This window comes from Thermobia domestica, chromosome 1 (assembly GCF_964235325.1).
Source record: "Thermobia domestica chromosome 1, izTheDome1.hap1.1, whole genome shotgun sequence".
Lineage (NCBI taxonomy): Eukaryota > Metazoa > Arthropoda > Insecta > Zygentoma > Lepismatidae > Thermobia > Thermobia domestica.
Window position 1 is genome coordinate 190,102,576 of NC_137454.1, and position 20,773 is coordinate 190,123,348.

General features: G+C 33.2%; 1 protein-coding gene across 3 annotated transcripts in view; it reads right to left on the bottom strand.

Annotated features, from left to right (window-relative positions):
* Positions 1-3,427: 3,427 nt before the first annotated feature.
* The window catches only part of LOC145692189 (actin, cytoplasmic type 5-like), a 46,911-nt gene continuing 29,565 nt past the window's right edge, over positions 3,428-20,773 (bottom strand). For all 3 annotated transcript variants that reach the window (XM_081767493.1, XM_081767489.1, XM_081767498.1), the window contains exons 2-5: positions 11,928-12,076; positions 8,840-9,079; positions 5,476-5,614; positions 3,428-4,355 (exon numbers count right to left, since the gene is read on the bottom strand). In XM_081767493.1, the coding sequence (XP_081623619.1) occupies positions 3,730-4,355; positions 5,476-5,614; positions 8,840-9,079; positions 11,928-12,053 (1,131 nt within the window). In that variant the 5' untranslated portion in view covers positions 12,054-12,076 and the 3' untranslated portion in view covers positions 3,428-3,729. The remainder of the gene's footprint in view (positions 4,356-5,475; positions 5,615-8,839; positions 9,080-11,927; positions 12,077-20,773) is intronic.

A 20,773-nucleotide genomic window follows, 5' to 3' on the forward strand; every position in this document is an offset into this window, starting at 1 on the left:
CCTATAAGTAGCCGTGAAATGACATTTAGTTTTCCAAAAAGTGTAAATTTTAAAACACTTCTCAAATGTGAAGCCAAAAATACGTTGTTTTATATTTGCGCATGAATTGTTTAAATTTGTTATGCCTACTGTTGTCTAGGATTCTTTGCTAGTAAAACAATAGATGTGGAAAGCAAAGCAGTGCATTCTTTACTTCGTATCCACAGAATTATTCGTTATCATTATTATTGTATATGTATGTGTAACAAAAAGGTCGGGACAATGACGTCTGTGAAGTTGTCCCGGCCACTTAACGAATTTTTCTTTTGTCTACATCGTTAGTTTATCGTTAGTTTACGTTAGTATTGCTAAAACTATCATTAGTTTCTAAAAAAAAAAACGATTTAATTCGACAAACAATGTTTTTGACACGCCGTAACCAGGATTTTGTTTAGGGGGATCCGGATCTCTTCACGGAAATTTTTTGGCAATTTGTAAACTGTTTGCATTTGTAAACTATCACAGTACTAAAAAAAATGAGTACTGTGATATGATAGAAATTAAAACAAGGTAGGGAAAGAAAGACTTTAATTAATGAATAATTCTTATGTATTAAAGCATTTATTTGCTATGCCAAGACATGGCATTTATGCATAGAAACTTCAAGTGACCTATTGGAAGTTGTCAGACCATGTTGTGCTGACTGAGGTTGAATCCCACTGTAAAATATAGCCAAGAATAAAATAAGAGACAACAAGTTGGGTACTGAGAAGTTTAGTAGTAACTAACTAGTAGCTGAGCACTTCGGACTTTGCGAGTAAAGATACTGTATCACAAAGCTATCACAGTTAAGGAGTATAGGCTCTAGAAGAAACTTTAAGAACACAGAAAGAAAAGTATGGGGATAAGGTTGCAATGAAGAATGTATTATAATGTATAGAAAATTGAACTGCGAATTAAGAAGGGAATCTGAGAAAGACTTTACAACAAACGTAAAGGTGACAAGTGAAATTTTAACCCTCGGACAATACCAACAGGAACTACTTTATGTCCACTACAGTATATTTTTTTGTAATTATTTTTCTAATCTTTAAAATTGTAAGAAAATATGTTATTGCTCAAAATGTTTAGCTAAAGCAAATACTTTACAGTGGTTCAAATTGAACGTCAGTGTGTCTCATAAAATTTGCTATTTTAAGTTGCTGGGCACGAAGTCCCCCTCTCCCCGCTCCTCGTTCGTAGATATGACTGACATTTAGTAGTATCACTCCTAGATGGCAGTATAATAAATACCTGTCTGTCCTGTGTACTGTGTTAGTCTTATCCTATGTGCTGTACAGTTCAGTCTGTGTAGAGTTTTATGAGAGTTTCTAATTTGTTTCTTTTGCGAGATATATTTTATCTTAACAGGTAGTGCGAGGGTTAAAGGACAGAAAAATGTTATATGGAAGTAAATGCAGGAAATAGAAAGGTAGCAAGGGAAAAGTATTATGCCATTATGGAAACTAAGGATGAAGAATTAGATATATCAGCATTGGTATTTAGAAATGACTTTTATTCTAGTATTTCTACGTCATGTTATTTTGCGACTTGTAAAAAACATGTTACAAGACTTGTTGCTTTGAGAAATAGACCTCAGATGGTCACACTGCGAACGCCGAGTATTACGTCAATGTTTTGCAATGTCTGTTGGTCAAAATTCGTAGGCAACAAGACTCATTATCTCCGTTACACAACAATATACCCATGCCCAAGAGCAGGAAGATACGCCAGCTTTTGGCCGAAAAAAAGAGGTCGTATAGTTGGATCACCCCTATACTCCAGATTTGACTCCATGCGACTTCCTTCTATTTCCAAAACTGAAATTGGCGTTGAAAAGACGTTTCGACACCATTCCAGACATTCAAAAGACTTTTATACGATTTTGGAGGCAATTTCAAAACGGGTGTACCAGGACTGCTTCACCAAGTTCTGCAACCACTTTCATTCATGTATTGACTCGACAGGTGTCTATTTTGAATAAAACATTCTAACCTATCAGTCCACAATGTCTTGGCTTTCATTTCTCATTAGTCACGTTTTTCCACTGGACAGACTGCGTACGTAGTACAAGCTGAAGAAAGGGATTGAAACGCTACTTCTCCACTATTGATGTTCACGTGTACTTTTGCTGCATAAGGTTCCGAATTCGATTCCCGGTGGTAGAGCTAAGTGGTTCAGAGCCCACTTTAAACTATGTATCTCATCCTGTATAGCCTCGCTGTTGACGAAGGATGTAAACACAAATTAATTATTCAATGTATCTGGTAACCTTTTTTTCATTAATTAAACAATATCGTTCTAGCCATCTCTGGATTTCTTCCTCTCTTTTACAAAAATACATAGACGAGTTGCTCTTGAGTTCGAAGTCACAATTTATCTAATATTGTAATTCTGTCGTAATCAAACATCTAAAAAAAAAAGTGGGTACGTTAATAGCGCACAAAAACATCAATAATAAATGGGAACAGGAAACAGGGAACAATTGTAACAAAACGAACCCACTTTGATAAGTACTGTGCAATGCTCCTATTCTCGGTTCTGCAAAGTAGTCCCTAAAAGTATGCATGTCACAAGATACATTGGGGTTGGTAGGAAATTTAGGGGAAATACATATAAATAGTACCTGAGGAAAAGGTTGAAACTCCTATTTTGTAAGTATTCTTATGTTATGACACCAATAAGTAGAAGGCAGCATGAGGTTTCTAGGCATATATTCATTATCACAGTAAAACTTTGAGTCCCATTTAAAGCATATTTTAAAAAACATGGGAGACCGATGAATGCCCTAGCACTTAAAAACCTGATATCTCAGAAGTGTGAAAATGCATCGTTATTCCTGCACAGTGGCGGATCTAGTCCGGGGCCAGGGGTCTAGCTCCACAGTTATTTTATTTTTTTTTTTTGAGTGACAAAGCTAATTTAAGCTATAATTTTTATATATTTGGAAGTTTATAGTAAAGTCATGATATACCTATCATAGTCTGGCTGACCCCTTCAGATTTTACCTTTTAGATCCGCCACTGTAATCGTGCATACTCTTCACATTTTTCTGTATTTTTACGTGTGTATTTTATATGCTTTTGTTAAATGTAAAGGAAACTAAAAATCGAAACAGACACATTTTGATATTTATTTCTTTTTTTATTTCAAATCATTGCATCACAACCAATAAATTAGGAATAAATTAAATAAATAAATAAGTAATAAATAAAGTGTCGTAGGTTGTTAGTGATGATCTCTGTCGCCTACATTCCACTGCAGTCGTCAGGACATTTACACTTTTGAAATTGACAACACGGAAGTTAGTTTCTATTCTCGGCCAAGCACGATTATATTTTCTTCTCTCTGATGACAATAACGGATCTAGTGTCTGGCTGTAAACTTTAGCTTACAACTACACAATACATTTTTCTTTTTTTTAGTATTTTATGTACAATAAGAAACATGAAGTATTACGACATACATGAATTGACGAAAATTGTACCTTACGTACACATTTAAATGGAGAATTTATGATTGTCTACAATGATAGATATTATTGATATGTAATACATGGATCACATTCTTCTGGTCTCGTATACACATTTAGTTATATATTATTCACATAGAATGGACATTTTGAGCAATAAATTACGTATGATATGACAAGACTGTTTTTGGATGTTCTAATTGCTAAACTTATTTGGAACGATATTGATTGAGCAAAGATTAGAAACACTTCCTGTGTACTATAGATGGTCCTGATTCATTATATTCTTGTTTGGAAATCCACATCTGTTGGAATGTAGAGAGAGAAGACAAAATAGATCCACCAATCCAGACAGAATATTTCCTTTCAGGGGGAGCAATAATCTTAATTCTCATTGGTGCAGGAGCTAAAGCTGTTATTTCCTTCTGCATTCTATCTGCAAGTCCTGGATACATGGTAGTTCCACCTGAAAGAACTGTATTGGCAAAGAGATCCTTTCGTAAGTCAACATCACATTTCATGATAGAATTGAAGATGGTGTCGTGAATTCCACAAGATTCCATTCCCAAAAATGAAGGCTGAAAGAGAGCCTCGGGAGCCCTGAACCTTTCGTTGCCGATTGAAATGACTTGGCCGTCTGGAAGTTCGTACGATTTTTCCAATGAGCTGGAAGCTGCAGCAGTGGCCATTTCTTGTTCGAAGTCGTATGCAACATAACATAATTTCTCCTTAATATCACGAACTATCTCCTGCTCGGCTGTGGTAGTGAAACTGTAGCCACGCTCTGTCAGAATTTTCACAAGGTAGTCAGTTAAGTTTCTACCAGCCAAATCGAGTCTTAAAATGGCATGAGGAAGAGCATAACCTGTAATGATGAAGAAAAAGAACAGATTCAGTTTCTTATAATTTAGATAACACTAGGAAGAATAATTCAACTCTAGGAAAGCAATGATTAGAATTATGGAAGTTGAAACGGCAATATTGAAGTAAACTGTCCGTAGAATGACATTTCATGGCGTGAAAAATAAGGTGAAAGCTCTCTGAGCATCACTGCTCCTGCTTTCCTAAACATCACGTGGAACGTCAGTTTGCAGGGAGTTTTCAAAACACTAACTATACCCAATAATTAATTGATATATTGTGGAATGCATCACACAAGTGTAATATCCTGTTAACAATTATCTTTATTTTGTCCTCAAGATGTAAGAGCGTATGTTTTATTCGCCCTAAACGTAAGCTGAGTTACGATGTAAGACTTCCGAATGTCTCACTTTTTCAAAAATATTACTTTTTCATGTGTCATTAAAATGTATATGATCTTTTAATATATGAAAGATCGATTTAATTGTATACCCACTTCAATTGTATCAAATAAGTGTGTATATTCACATAGCCAATTAATCTTACCTAGGCCTACATGATGAAAAATAAATCATAAATAAAAACTACGACTTCAAAATACTGCATTACATTTTATCTACTTTGGATTCTCTCCGTATGTAGCGGAAACATTTAATTTTGCTCGTATTTTTTTTTTTTACATAATTGTCGTAAAAAGTTTTGATTTATCTCTTGCAATTTTTTCAAGCAAATTATTATATTGTCTTAATATATTATTATAGATAATAGAATAATATTATAGAATATTATAGATTTGCTGTAAAATGACCTCTAAAGATTGATTGTCAAACCAAAAATGAAACCAATAATAAAAAAATCTTCGATAATGTGATACCTATGAAGTAGATAAGGAGTTTCAAACTTTTCCTAATTCTTTTTTGTTATACCAGTGGTCTTTTTTTTCTTACTTTAAGTTTAAAATAGAATTTAATTTTCTCTGTTGATTATGATTTAACACTTAATCCATCCCTCGACCTTAAAAGATGAGTCCTTTGTCTCAGATATTATATTATATATTGATTTTGAATGCCACAATATACACTATTATTGTGATGTTATAACTGTATATTTTATGGTAAACTCACCTTCATAGATAGGCACAGTGTGCGTAACACCGTCACCGGAGTCCAATACAATTCCAGTCGTGCGCCCTGATGCATACAGAGAAAGAACAGCTTGAATGGCAACGTACATAGCTGGAGCATTGAAAGTTTCAAACATTATCTGCAAAAATAAAAATAAACAAAGAAAATATAAATGCCATGAAATACATGAATTCCTCCCAAGTCACACGACGTAACACCTAAGTTGTCCTGTCATATCCTATTAATATCTACTTCGGATGTTTTCAATTGTTCTGAGCTACAAAACTTTAGGATATGTCGTTAAGTAAAGCCTTGTTCGTGTACTAAATATATAATATTGACACAAATTTTAGTTGCCACTTGATATAAGTCTCAATTTTTCGACTCTTTTAAAAATACAACAAGATATTTTGCATTACGACCTCCCTTGTAGAAACCTCTGATGTATGGGCTTGACCCGGATTATAATACATGAGAGATAATACATATTAAAAAGTAGCCATATCTACAAAAGAGTGTAGAACTATGTATTATGTATAATTAGTTAATAATAACAATAATACTGATACTACTACAGTAATTATAAAGTTACTTGAAATATCAATTCTTTATTATGACATGTCACAGCAAATTAATGTCACAATAAATCCATCAACTGAACATAGATAATCAGATTATTGCAAGTAAGTATAAAGCAGATTTGCAGGATTGGAACGTGATACCCAAAAGTCCATTTTAATTACATTTAATTATTCAAGTGATAATGTGTCGTAATCACTATTGTTATTTAGAAGAGTATGCTCTACGTATAGCTGCACGCCATCTATCCTTGATATGCAGAGCGTTTAATACCGCCCTCTGTGTTAATTACGGACCACGCTCTGCACTGCACCACATGGCTTGTTCCGATAACAAGCACTCTGCAATTCAACACGGATAATTACGAAGACATGTGTATGATTATTATCTAGGACCTCATTTTCAAAGTAGATTTTTCTAAATACTTAAAAAAGTGTTATGTAACCGTAATGTAGCTTATTAATATTTTTTGTTTACCTTAGCATATTATTAGCATTATCCATTGTGTATCTTGTGGTAAAAAAAATCTTGCATTTCCATCTTCAGTAAAATTATTGTTTGTGTTTAGCATCGCAACCTGTCTTTGTCCGTCACTGCACGAAATAAAATTAATAGCATACAGACGTCAGGATAACTGTTGGGAAGGTATAGCAAATTAATATGACTACTGAAAATTGATAATTGACTGATAGAGGCTCATTTTTTAAGTTACTATTTATCGGTTTAAAAATAATTTTCATTTGCTTAGCAATTCTGATATATTATTGTTATTATCATTATAGAGAGGTTCTAAATTAGTGTATTAACAAAATATGTACATTTTGAATGAAAATTCAAATAAAGAGAGAAATTACACACTTTTTTAAAATTTCTTTATTTCTTTTATGTGTTTTACCTGTTAGTTATGCTACCAGAGATCAGGGAAAGCTTGAACTTTGAACTCCCACGTTTATGCCTTTAAGGCAAAAGGAGACAAATGATTAATGAGAGTGAATGATTATGAAATTATTTTTATGCTCTCCGACCGGGAATCGAACGTGGAACCACATGCATCAAAGGTGTACGCGCTAGGCATGAGACTATCGAGAGGGCTACCAGGTAAAGCTGTTTTGTTTCAATTTTTTGTAACGACAGTTTGACACCAGGATTACATTTTTTTTCAATGGTTCATTCTCATACTGATGTTATTTGTGTTACGTGGTGTAAAACAGTATACGACACATATACAAAATATATTAATTGTTAACCGTTTTTCTAAAATCTGCATATTTTTAGTAATATTGATATTAGCATTTATGAGCGTATTATTTGTTAGATCATTTTTGGTGGTTCCCATGGAGATTCACGACTGAGCTTAAATAACTTGAATCAACGTTGATATGAAATGAAGACCTATTTGGATGGCATGCCAAGTTTGATTGAAAAAAGTTTAAGGCCAAAAGTAGAACCTGACAAAGACTCAAAATGACCTGAAGATGAAAATGTTAAAGTTGTTCAGTGAGCCAAATAGTATCTACAAAACATTAGTATCTGAACTAATAATTACTTTCAAGACCCTCCGTATGGTGTATAAATTTAGATGTCCAACAATTGTGACGTCATAAACTGCGCACCCAAATGTTCTTATTTATAAGAAAAGATTTTTAATTTATTTAATAACATTTTGTAGATACTACCTGACTCACTTTCCATATTTTTTTAATATTCTTCATTATCTTTAAGGTATCCACTTGAAAAATATGAGGAGTAAGCTTAGCGAAGAGCCCTAATGTGAATAAATTTCTGGCACAAAACAATATTAATAAATAATTTGATTTAGTCTTAAAACCTAGAGATAGGAAGAGTGGGAGCTGTGCCGAAAAGTCACCCATCAAGCACACAAAAGAAGGAAGAAAGTGAAAAATTGGTGGCTCTCTTTCTCCGTAAATGATACATGTTGTGCCACCTTTAGTCTGGGAGACCCGCACTTGTTACCCGTCCTATGTAGTTAGAATTCTGCTTTAAATTGTAGGGTAAGGAAGGAACTTTAAGCTTGAAATAAACGAACAAATAAGCAAAATTAACGATGTAATACCATGTTCTGAAAGAATGAAGTTCTATTCGTTCCTCAAGCCCATATTCAAGGAAGATATTTGGGATCAGAACACCATCCGAAAATTTTGAAGTTTACACTAAATGAAGTTTTACCATAAAAGTAATTAGTTTCCTTTTTCTATATCCTTTAATATTTTCTTAATACACCTTATCGCTCTCGTATCTAATATAAACTGATACATCGATTCAACAGATAGGATTCATTATTTCTACAATCTTATTAGAGGAAAGGAAGTAGAACTCTTCATAATTGCACACATTACAAATTGCAATAACATTATAACATATTTTTATTAATTTTGTTCATTGATTACTGGTATTTACAATTTTATCTATTTTTTCAGTACAGACGAAATCGATGTTTTGAATATTCAGAACCGAAGCTAATAAGAGTTATATCTATACGTAGTTTAACGTAGAATCCACATTGTATGGATTCTTCTTGGAATCAAACGTATATCTCTGACTTCAAATACGCCTTCTTCTCAATACATTTAACTAATGTGTCACTGGATTTAATTTGTTTTGAGTATAGTTAAGTTCCGATTAGAGAACTTAACAACTTTCAAAAGATTGCATATAGCAAGTTTAAAATTTCATCTCCATCTACTGAAGCTTTTTACTACGAAGACTTTACTGCTTTCTATATATTTTACATCTAATATTTATCTAAGAATCTCTTTAGTCTTACCTGTGTTATTTTCTCCCTATTTGTCTTTGGATTTAGTGGGGCCTCTGTGAGTAAAATCGGGTGTTCCTCTGGAGCAATTCGCAGTTCATTGTAGAAAGTGTGATGCCAAATTTTCTCCATGTCATCCCAATTTGTGACGATACCATGTTCAATTGGATACTTGACGGTCAGAATACCTCGCTTTGCTTGTGCTTCATCACCTACGTAACTATCCCGTTGGTCCATTCCAACCATGATGCCCTGCAGATAGAAGATTTACATTAGATACATTCTAAAAATCTATAGTAATTTACTATTGTTTTACGTAGATCGTATAACGGAAGCTCACTAAAACAAGTTAATCCAGGTGCTCAACTGTTGGCTCATTATTGGATACCACCGAATATTGAAAAGCTTTACTTAATAAATTACCTAATGCTTGGAACCATAACTTGAAAAGATTAGGAAAATAACTGTAGTCAGCAGAGAATATTAGTATTGTTATTTTTCATTTTGTTTGTAGGTAGTGATGTTTCTCAGTTGTTATTGTATTCTTTCTAGTAGTTGAACTGATTTCTCGCATTTATTGGGATATTGAACAAAAGCGAAATACATCATTACTATGATACAAAGTCAAAGCTTTATCTTACGTTAATATTTTCGAGACATCTTTTTTGTTTGAAATAATGATAAGAAAACAGATTTAAAAAAACAATTACACAAGATAACGAGGAACAACATAATTTATACCGTTTAGCAAACCTTGTTAGGGTCATCACGTGTAGAAGGTTCAGGTTGGCAGGACATGTAGCCAGAATGGAAGAAAGTAGGAACGTTTTCAACGTTTTAACTGGAAATCCAATCGAAAAACGTCCATCAGGAAGACCTAGGTGCAGATGGGAGGATATTAACATGGATCTCGCAGAAATAGGAATACAGAGTAGAAACTGGATCCAGTTGGCTAAGGACAGAAGTCAATGGAGAGCTTTTATGAACGCGACATTGAACCTCCGGGTTCCATAGGCCATATAGTTAGTTAGTTAGTTAGTTACACAAAATATTACGTACGCTTTCATCGCATTATGTTTCATATATTTTATCATTTTACCATGCAATTATCTGGAACATTTGATAAAGTAAGCCTCAATTATTATTATTACTTTTTCTGCCTCCAAAGGAAATTATTGTTAGTGTTGCCCACAATACGAGACGAAACAGAGTTCTTCTAATAGAAACATATATACTTTTGGAGACGAGACAGCGTTTTCACGGCATCTTTTCGAAACGAAACAGCCTCAAACCTCATCTCATGAGTAGTTACTTATTGTTAACGAATAAAGTAGTATTAATAAACATGTGGGATTATCATTAAATTTTAGGATTGGATGATATTCTATATAACACAATATTATCCATTAATAACAGCAGATTATGTTTTCTGTAGATATTTCCAATTTACTTTTCTTTATGTTTTGCTAAATGAATATAGTGGGCTCATATTTGTCAAGATGATGGAGGCTTTCTTGATAATTGATAGTAAATATTAGGCACAAATCTCTTGGTTTAGTTGTGCTGCAAATATACATATCATTTGCCATATCATCACGCATCAGCGCTCCATATAATGATTCTATCTACTAAAAAAATAGAGAACCGTAACAGTACCTGAGTCATTTATTCAAACACATTTTCATTTGTTAAAAAAAATAGATGCACTTTTTAAACATTGAGTTTTAACTGTAATGTTTCTCTGTGCACACAAGTGAAAAGATTTTGTTGATAATTTGGAAGAAAAAGTATAACATCTAGAGTGTAATATGAGTTAAACAGTATGTATATGTTCTACTGGTTTTATAACATCAAAGATAAATTTTAAGAAAATATTTTGCAATACAAAGAAAATATATTGTCAATTACAATACTCATTTCGTTATTTTAACATGAGAATATGAATTCCTTATCGAGTAAATATTCATAGCTTAAGTAGAATTTTAATAATTACCTCTCTCTCTCTCTCTCTCTCTCTCTATATATATATATATATATATATATATATGTGTGTGTGTGTGTGTGTGTGTGTGTATGTGTGTGTGTGTATATATATATATAGAAAACTCACAATTGTTGAAATTTATTGCATGTGCCAAAAAGTAGCTTTTGCAATATTAAGATCATGAAGTTGCATCGTCCGGAAATGTAAATATTGATTGTAATTTTTTTTTAAATCATCTAACCAACTATGTAAAGGAAGGTAAAAGGAATTTACATTAATGTTTGATGTTACTATATTATTGTCCATTTTCCTGCATCTTGTGTGTTCCTTACCTATGGAAAATGTTTTTAAAAGGTTTTATTACGGTTATTATTTTTCACTTTTTGTTATGAGATATTTTTATATTCAATCAGTTCTTGAAGTCTACCATACTGTCACAACGTTAAACAAAATTAATTCACGATAATCTGTTAAAAGTTGTACTGTATACGCCAACTTCAGAGTATTTTTGTTGTGTAACGGGATTAGATATATTGTTACCGTAATAGAGAACACATAATAACCTGATTAATTTCACAGTAAAACAGTCCAGAGAAAATTATTAGAAAATATGGTATTGTCAATGGTTTTACGTGTCTGTACAAACTTTCAGAGCTCTACGTAGTTATTATGGAAGTGTGTGAAATTCAATGGTTGGTCGGATTGGATTTAGCAAACTTTTCAGCACGGAGGCTATATGGGATATGGACCTATAGCTTAACGTAGAATCCGAAGCACATGAGACCCTATTGGGAATCGAACCTAAGCCTCCTGTGTCGATACATGAAATTAAAAGTGCAAAATTTGAACACAAACAAAACGAAATGAGTTAATTATATTTTTCAGAAAAACGTTGAACTAAAATGAAACTTAGATGAAATTGTTATATTTTCCTTGGGCTTATAGTATGTATTTGTACAAATTTCTGAGCTCCACGGAAGTGGGTGGAATTACAGTTAAAAGATTTGTTCTTAAAAAGAAAGAAAGGACACTGATAAGCGTTGTAAAATAAGGCTATCGTTTACTAAACGAATGCAAGGAAAAGCTATTCAAATAATTGCATAAAATAAAATTTACCTGATATCGTGGACGACCGACAATAGATGGAAACACTGCTCTTGGGGCATCATCTCCGCCAAATCCCGCTTTGCACATGCCAGATCCATTGTCTATGACAAGAGCAGAAATGTCGGCGTCAGCCATTGTACCTAAGATTTAATCTGCACCTGCAACATGAAAAAGAAGAGATATATTAAATAAAAGATGCTTGAAACACCACTCTACTTCAGAGCTTATATATGAAGTGTACCGTTCATTTAGTTTAATACTGTGTTACTTGTACTATCTAGAAGTTCATGTTATATAAAGTCTTCAGTAGTCTAACAGAGGAGCTAACAGAGCAGTCGATCCCTGAGGTAGTAAACTTTTATTATTTGGTTTTCCTTATACCACTTTTATCTTTCGTATGGCAAAGTTCCCGAACTTCTTCAACAAGAAAAATTGGAACAGTTTTGCATAATGACAGCAATTAACCGGGGAAATGAGACAGAGATATAAATAAGACTGTCACCAATCGAGATATTTTGCATAAAAGGTAAGATTTTGTAATAGTAATCGAGAAATTAAGCGTAAAGAAAAAACATGCAGTTTCTAATTATTATATATGCACTGTCCTAGTTCTAAAATTTTCACAGGGCATATGCTGCTTTGTGAACATCTATAATTAGCATAAAATATATAGATGGTAATAGATAAGACGTTTTTTAAAGGAAATAAACAACGTGAAACCCTTACATGTATTAATAGTACAAAGGCGGTGATACTATTTTATATGTAATCTAAAAGCTTTTTCCTTGATTATACTCCTTAGACAAATCACTTCATTTCAGAGGAAGCTCGTGAGGAAAATCATATTGATAAAAACTGAAGTTTTATCACTTCAAATTAAATTAAGAAAAGGTACTTAACGTTCTAATTATTTTACAGAACAATTAGAACATTGGGTAACTTTTGTTATCTTAACTTGAAGCGATAAAACTTAAATTTTTTACGATGTGACTTCCTTCACGAGCCACGTCTGTCGTTAATAACATAAATGGGTGTAAGTGTGCAGAAGAAACCAATCCACCGTGAGAAGGAACAGAGTAAACCGCACTCGATGTATACCCTACTAGAAGGAATTAAGAAAAGTGTGGTGAGGAGGATGATGAAAATACAAATATCATAGTTAAAGAGCTGTGATATTCACTGATAAAAGCAACTCAAACAGAAGTCTTTCCCTCTTTCTATCTTTCCCTCTTTCTATTTTGTGATAGCAGAGAAGTAGAAAACACTGATTTTTTTTATCTTTTTTGCATGATCAATATACTTGAGCAACGGCTAACAATACAATACAAAGGAAAGTGATCTAGTCACTTTATCACTGGAGTCAGGACCCGCTTAAATAAAGGAATAAACAAATACAGACGAGGTAGTACGCCTTGGAACAGAAGATGTACTCTAATGACTAAGGTTAAGCAGTGGTTGTATGGCGTATACCCTCAACTACAGCCTTGTGTATATGTGGACCGGTCATATAATTTCAGCTGGGTGATAAATTACAAGCAACAACACTTGTATTAATATAATACCAATTGAGTTTTACTAGTGTTGATTTTTTTTTTTTTTTTGTAAATGTTGTGCAACCTTACTTGTAAGCTATGAAACGAACTCCTGGCTATCGTAAGACAAGCATATCTAAACACATTTAAGATCGGATTGTTGTAATAACTAATAACATCCGTCCTCCTTAGGAATACCTATTACATAATTATTCGATTCAGTAGTTCTAATAGACTAAGTAGAGTAAATTAGCAACTGATGTGGCAATAGTTGTAGTACTAACATCATCAAAAATTGGTTTGTACAACTTTCGTATTGCTTTGTTAATGGATAGGTACGCATGATGAATTTTCTCCAGTATTTTAGACATCATATGTTGTCGATGGGTTCCAAAGAAGTATGCTACATGTTGAATTTACAATAGTTATGTTTTGCGTTTATCTAAATATAAATACCACAAGGAAAAATAAAATTATATTCTTTGTTAAAATCTTCGCAAGATGAAGTTTAGTAAATAGATCAAAAATAAGGAAGCGAGTTTTATTTAAAGCACTCTAAATGTTTAACATATTCCGCTCCATGCTTTCTTTACCCTGCAACTATAGTGTTTGGATTCAAAAACGCAACTTTTGATATCGTGAATTTTCGTTGTCATCGGAAGTAACGAAACTATTTTACTCATGTATAACTTCCGAAATACGATAATAATCGAGAAATTGAAACACTGTTTATAATATAGCACGCAGAAATTACGTTTTCGGCGTATCAAAGCGAACTAAAACAAAGATAACTGAATCAACTGACAAGACTTGTTTCGAAGTTGCTGTTGACAAAGTAACATGTAATATATGCGTGTGCGTATCCAATTTTTTCTGATGACCATATATTGCATTTGCACTTCCGAAAAAAATTGATATAGCTGCAATAGGCAATTGACCTTTATATTCAGTATACGACGTTTCTTCAAATTTAACACATGGCATTTATAATTAATTCCCATGTATGATATTTAGAGTATGAAAACAACATCGTGTGGACAAAATAAAAAAGACAGATCCAAGAATTACACAAAGGTGAAACAAGAAGATTGAAATTTGATAGTGCGCAAAACTGAGTTATTATTTTCGCTTCGTTACTATGTTTTTCTTTCTTTCTTATTTTCAACTGTAATTTTTAACTTATTATTGTATTTTTCTTTTTGTCTTTCGCATAAAACTAAAAACGTGTATTCTGTTCCAATTCAGTGACAAACGTTACATTTATGTCACTCAAAACTTAAAATTCCGTAACATATTGTGCGTAACTGGAGATCAAATCACAAGTAGGTAGGTATTTGCAGTTATATGCCAAAGACATCAGGAAAACCAAGTAACTCAATTACGTGAAGTATTCTTATCAGTTCTGGCAATTATTTATTACAAGTTATTAAGAAATAATTGAAGGTTGCAGTGCAACACATGCAGCGAAGCAAGATATCACCTTTTTTGATATTACTTTATTTAAGTGACCCATACAGTCAATGTAGGGTTGCCATATGTCAACATTTATGCGGACACGTAAGCCTTTTGAGAGTATAAAAGTTTCGTCCGCATACATTTTCCGAAATTCTTTAATCTGTCCGCATTTTCTACGTTCAACTGTATTGTTAATTCAATTTCAGATACTTCGCATGTAAATATATATTTGGCTATTTGTATTCAACGAATGAATTGTCAAATATATATACATCTACTGAAAAATATGAACAGTCAAAATGAACATGATGGTGTGGAAGTACTGTTGTTTAATTATTTCCATACATTTCCATATATTTTTTTATAATGTTTTAAAAGCAAACTTGAAAATATACGATAAAACTTATAATTCTTGTGTCGAAAGTTAATGTTTATATTACGAGTTATCCAGATACAACAGTGTCCGCATTTTGACATTTAAGAATATGATCACCCTTATTTACTGTAAATAATTATATCAGCAATAGTAAACAAAATCTTAGAAAAATACGTAAGAATTAATGCAAAGTGGTCAGTGAAACATATTTATGGCAATTACTTGTTCTGTAGATAGAATAAGGGAGGATTTTTTTTAAAGCTGGATAGAGAATTCATCCTTGACTGATTTCAACCCTATTGATATGGGTAATTAGCAAGACTTAAAGGAAATCAACAGTCGAATTGGATATAAAAGTCTTAGCTATATTTCAAGTGTTATAGCAGAGCTTATTTTTAATTTTTTACAGTAGATCAGTGGTGGCTCTTGAAAGATGTTACATCGGTAAAAATTAAAACTTTCATGTGATTTCTCTCAAGAGCCACCACTGTAGCTTTGATGATTTTTGGTATCTTAGTTTAGTACAGGTATACCATATAGGCCAAATTCGGACACTAAAGGAAACATATGCTATGTTTTATAAAAATGGAAAGTTTCTTTAAAAAAATAAAAGTTAATCTAAAATATTTTATCGAAATGGGCTTGAATTCATTCATTTACCCTTGACTAGTAAGCTCAATTTGGAATCGTCCAAGAAAACACAGATCACGATTCATGGTGTTTTTAAAGGAAGGTTATTTTTTTTTAAATGGAAAGAATTGATCTCTTTCAAATGAATGGTTTCAGCTCCAAAAAATACGAACAATATCGTGGAACAGCGAGACAAATATATGTCCTGTCGAATGATAGAAGCTCGTCTAAGTAGCTTATATCAATTATGTATGTGGTGACCATTTATATTTGCTGAGCCGATATGGTTCCGGTTTGACTCTCTGGCTGAATGTCTCAGCCGTCTGGTAAGATTTATCGGTAAAAGTAATAAATAGAAATGATCTTTCATATTCTAAACGATTTCATCTTCTACTGGATTTTAAAGGAAAGTGCTAGAACTTGAATTATTATTATTATTATTATTATTATTATTATTATTATTATTATTATTATTATTATTATTATTATTATTATTATTATTATTATATGTTTGCTTATTTGGACCACTTGGATGCCAAGTGTCGTACCTCCAAAATCTAAGATTTTCAGGAGAGAGCTTCGAAGTTCAATATCTCATGAAAAATTCATATTTGTTTTAGTCTATGTTTGCAATCAAAAACATAATTATGGAATATATTCTCTAATGCTAATAGTAAACAACATTCTCTTGATGCGGCATGTCGAAGTTTAAAGTTTTCTCCTGAAGAATTTCGGTTTTGGGGTAGCACCATTTGATATCCAAGCGGTCCAATGTTTTATGCAGTTCCCCGTCAGATGTAGATGACTGACCTGTAGAAGACTACTGTTTAGAGGGCACGTTGGCTCAGTGGTAGAGCTCTTTCATCTAGTGCGTGGGATTCCTGGTTCAATCCCCGACTAGGTAAGTTTGTGGTGAACAACATCGTGTTCGTGGGTTTTCTCGGGGTACTCCCGTTTCCTCCCACATTTTCATTCCTCCAATTCTTTCATTACCATTCACTTGCCCTAGTCATTCTTCTCCCTTAGCCTAAAGAATATAATCATGGAACGTTAAACTGAAAGATTTATACACATAACTTGGTATTTACCTTTTTATTAATCTGATTTTAATATATGTAATTCAGCAGCTAGAGAGTACCAGTTTGAGAATACTAAAATCTGGCGAACAGTCCACCAAACATACAGGAGGCCTTCTTCTGGTGCAGTGCTACTTTCGGCTGTTTTGGAACCAGTTCGTGGGATGCTAACCAAAATGACGGCGCCGTAGAGCTTCATACAGGACCCACTTCTCATTACATGCCGAGTGGTTTCTCCATTCACACTGAACTGTAGTCACAGTTCATCACATGTATGCCCACTGTTTGCTTCAAATGCAACCTGAAGATCTTTATTTTGTACATGTTGGTCTTCTGGCACGTGGTGCGTTTTCGAGTGTTTCGTCACCGTCTTTAAACTTCTTAAACCACCGCTGCACTGTCCGCGTAGTCACGACACCCTCACCAAAGGCCTGGCATATCTTCCGCCCCGCTGCAGCGCCGTTTGACCCCAGTTTTAACTCGTACTGCATACACGGCCTTATGACGCTCTGTGGAGGGCTCATGTTCACTCTGTTCTTACGCAAGTTCACGGTGTAGCTGAACTGCCACAACCAGGTAGTATGTTGGATACACCCACACCAACAACTGGCCTTCACCTTATTCATTGGCACTGAAGTCACGGTGCGAGGGCCAATGGAACATATGCCTTCACAAAAGGCGACAGAACTTTCTTGGTTACCTTAATAGATATATCTGCAATGTGAGACATTCCATTTCATTCATTATATCACAAACTTCTAGAATAATTTTGTAGATACTAAGTAATTCAAGAACTGAACAAGAATAATATTGTCGTATACCAGCTTCCGGAATAACTTCAATTGAATGAAACTTTATACTTTGGATTTATATAATAATATGAAAGATTAAGTTATTTCATAGAGAGTGTCCATCCATGTCGCTTGCCTTGCATTCTTTTGTTGATATGCTCTCCAACACGCTAATTTTAAATTCCTCTTCTAGATACTGCCTATGGTTAAATGCATTTTTTATATAAATTATAAAATTTGTATACAAATTCTCAGATGTTAAATTATTTAATTATTTCAGTTATTGATCATACTATAAATCAGTTTGAGATTACTGACTTTATTCCCTTGTTTATTCTTCTCCCCGAAATAAATTCTACACTTGAACTATGTTAAGTGTAATTGAATTTAAAGTCGTAGGAGCATGAAAATAAATATATTCATAACTTTGTAAGGAACACACTACATCTTGTTCAGTTTAAATAAAATAATAAGTCAAAAACAAACTAAATAGACATAAGTTAAAAAAGAAAAGTTGTAACGGGAAATTTTAATTTTCGCTATTCAAGTATTGGCATGTGAGTGAGATTTCACTTTTCTGTCATAAAATCGAGTGTAGGCATAAGCTAGTTAGCATTCAGTGAACTTCTGAACATGTAGGGCAGTCTAATAAATGATTATGAATTAATTCGTAAAATATGTAACTGAAGTAACAAGAATTCCTTATTCGAAGTGTGAAGTTTAAAACTCATGTCACATTCCTTAACTTACATAATAGACACTTGAAGAAATCTGTTGCTGATCTAACATTGACAGACAGGTACCTCTTTTGTCTATTATGTTTATTTTAAATGAACTTGAATTTTAATGGTTTGATTTTAATAATTTCTTTTCAAAATCTATTTAAAGGTACCTTATTTTGTTATATATAAATTTTATATTTAGTAATTAAATGTAATTTAAGTAATATTAAATTTATGTATAATGCAAATTCATTTCTGGAAAGGCAAGAGACATTTAAGGGGATTTGAAAAATAAACTAGAATAAATAAATAATTGAATTATTTATTATTTTAAAGAAAAGAGAAATATAATTTCCATGTAAATCACTTGGTTAAAATATAGAGATAGAAAAGATATTCAACACCATTGTGCAAATTCCTAAATCCTACATCCTCTATCTCTAATTCTTTACGATATTAATTCCTGTCTCATATAACTTCGTTGCTGGAAAGGAACGTTACATTTCAATTAACTAACGAATCCAATTTCTTATATCATGCACCTACAGTCAACGATTGAGGGTCGAGGTGTGGCTCATGCTCTCCCAACGTTTGCTTGAGTACTCAGGATCTGAATATCCTTGCTTGAATATAAGACAGACACACTTACCTCAACTCCCCCAGTGGACCGCGGTGGCTCAGGGGTAGAGCGTTCACCTCTGGTGCATAGGTTCCCTGGTTCGATCCCAACTTGCACCAACTAAACTTTGTGATGGAGTGCTATGTGCGTGGGTTTTCTCGAAGTTCTCTCGTTTCCTTCCATTTCATTCCACTATTTCATTCATTTCTCATCATCACCGTCTCCTTTAGCCTACACGGCATAACCATGGGATGTAAAACTGAAAGATTCATCTTTCCAACCCCCCACCCACCCAAGTTTCATAGAAATTACGCTGCTGCTGCTGCATGAACTAGCCCGTACCAACATATTTTTTTTTCGCAAGAATCTGTTCACTTAAATAAGAAAAATAAAATAAAAACTGTTTAAAAACATGCTTTCTATACATAAAAATCAAGTCGCACTAAAAAGTAAAAAATAATTCTGTTTTCAAGAAAATTACTTCTTAAAATAATTTTCTACTTATGCATGACTAAAAAGAAAAGCATGGGGAGCGCTCTGATATACTTCTAATATAAATTAATTATGCTTAAGAATGCTTGCTCCTCATGCTTTTGTTTTTAGTCATGCATAAGTAGAAAATTATCTTTAAAAGTAATTTTCTTGAAAACTTTTTAGTATGATTTATTTTATTTTGTTTGTTAGATTTTTAAGAAACAAAGTATGCTTTTAAAATAGTTTTCTTGTTTTATTTTCTACTTTTTAGTCATAACTAAGTACATTTTCTAAACTAACTACATGGTTTGTTACTCTCGTACACGCTTGCCGAGACTGGGTGTTTTTCCACATTAAAATCTACCTGAGAAATAGATTCAAAATTACACAAGAAAGCTTTTTGTGGGATAAAATAAAGAAGTGGCAGTAAGACTAAAAAAGTATTAGGCGCTCTAAGTGTTTTGCTATAATCCATTAAAATTTACGAAGATCCTCTGGACGTTGTACTGTACATGCCATCGGCAGATCATTTTTGGTTGTATATTGGGATAGGATATATAGTTAGCCGAGAGTAATATTAATAAAGTAAGAAAATACTCTGTATAAAGATATACGTAAAATGTAGTAATGGAATATGTAATATTATTGCCCAACTTACTTCGCTGTGCAAAATTTCATAATTGTATGACGTCGGAAAAAGAGTTAAATTAAAGTTCTATAGTGCTGCCAAAATGTCTTGGGCCGTGACAAAAATGCGAACTAAAGCCCACACCCACTCGTTGAGCCCATAAGGGTTCAGCTGGTGCTAAGCCAGAGAGTCTTAGCGAAAGGGAATGGAATTCCTTCTGCCGATAGCAGCGCTAGAAACGGAGGACTAGGTGTCAAGTCAATGTGGTATATCTATAACACTTAAGGACGTGGTTGAATCATTGTTAAGTTAAAGATAAGCATGTAATAAAACGTTTCATGTGATTAAATATCAAAATTGTATTGACTAGTGCAGAGATCTGACACAACGTGCACAGAGGGAGGCTAGGCTTTTCTAGAGCACTGTAACCTCCTACCTAGAAGACCGTTAGACCAAGCTAACTTGTAAGATTCAATTCGCAAGAGTAAGGAATCATGGCAAAAGATTCTACACTTACACCAATGCTCCAATATATACATTCAATTAATACAA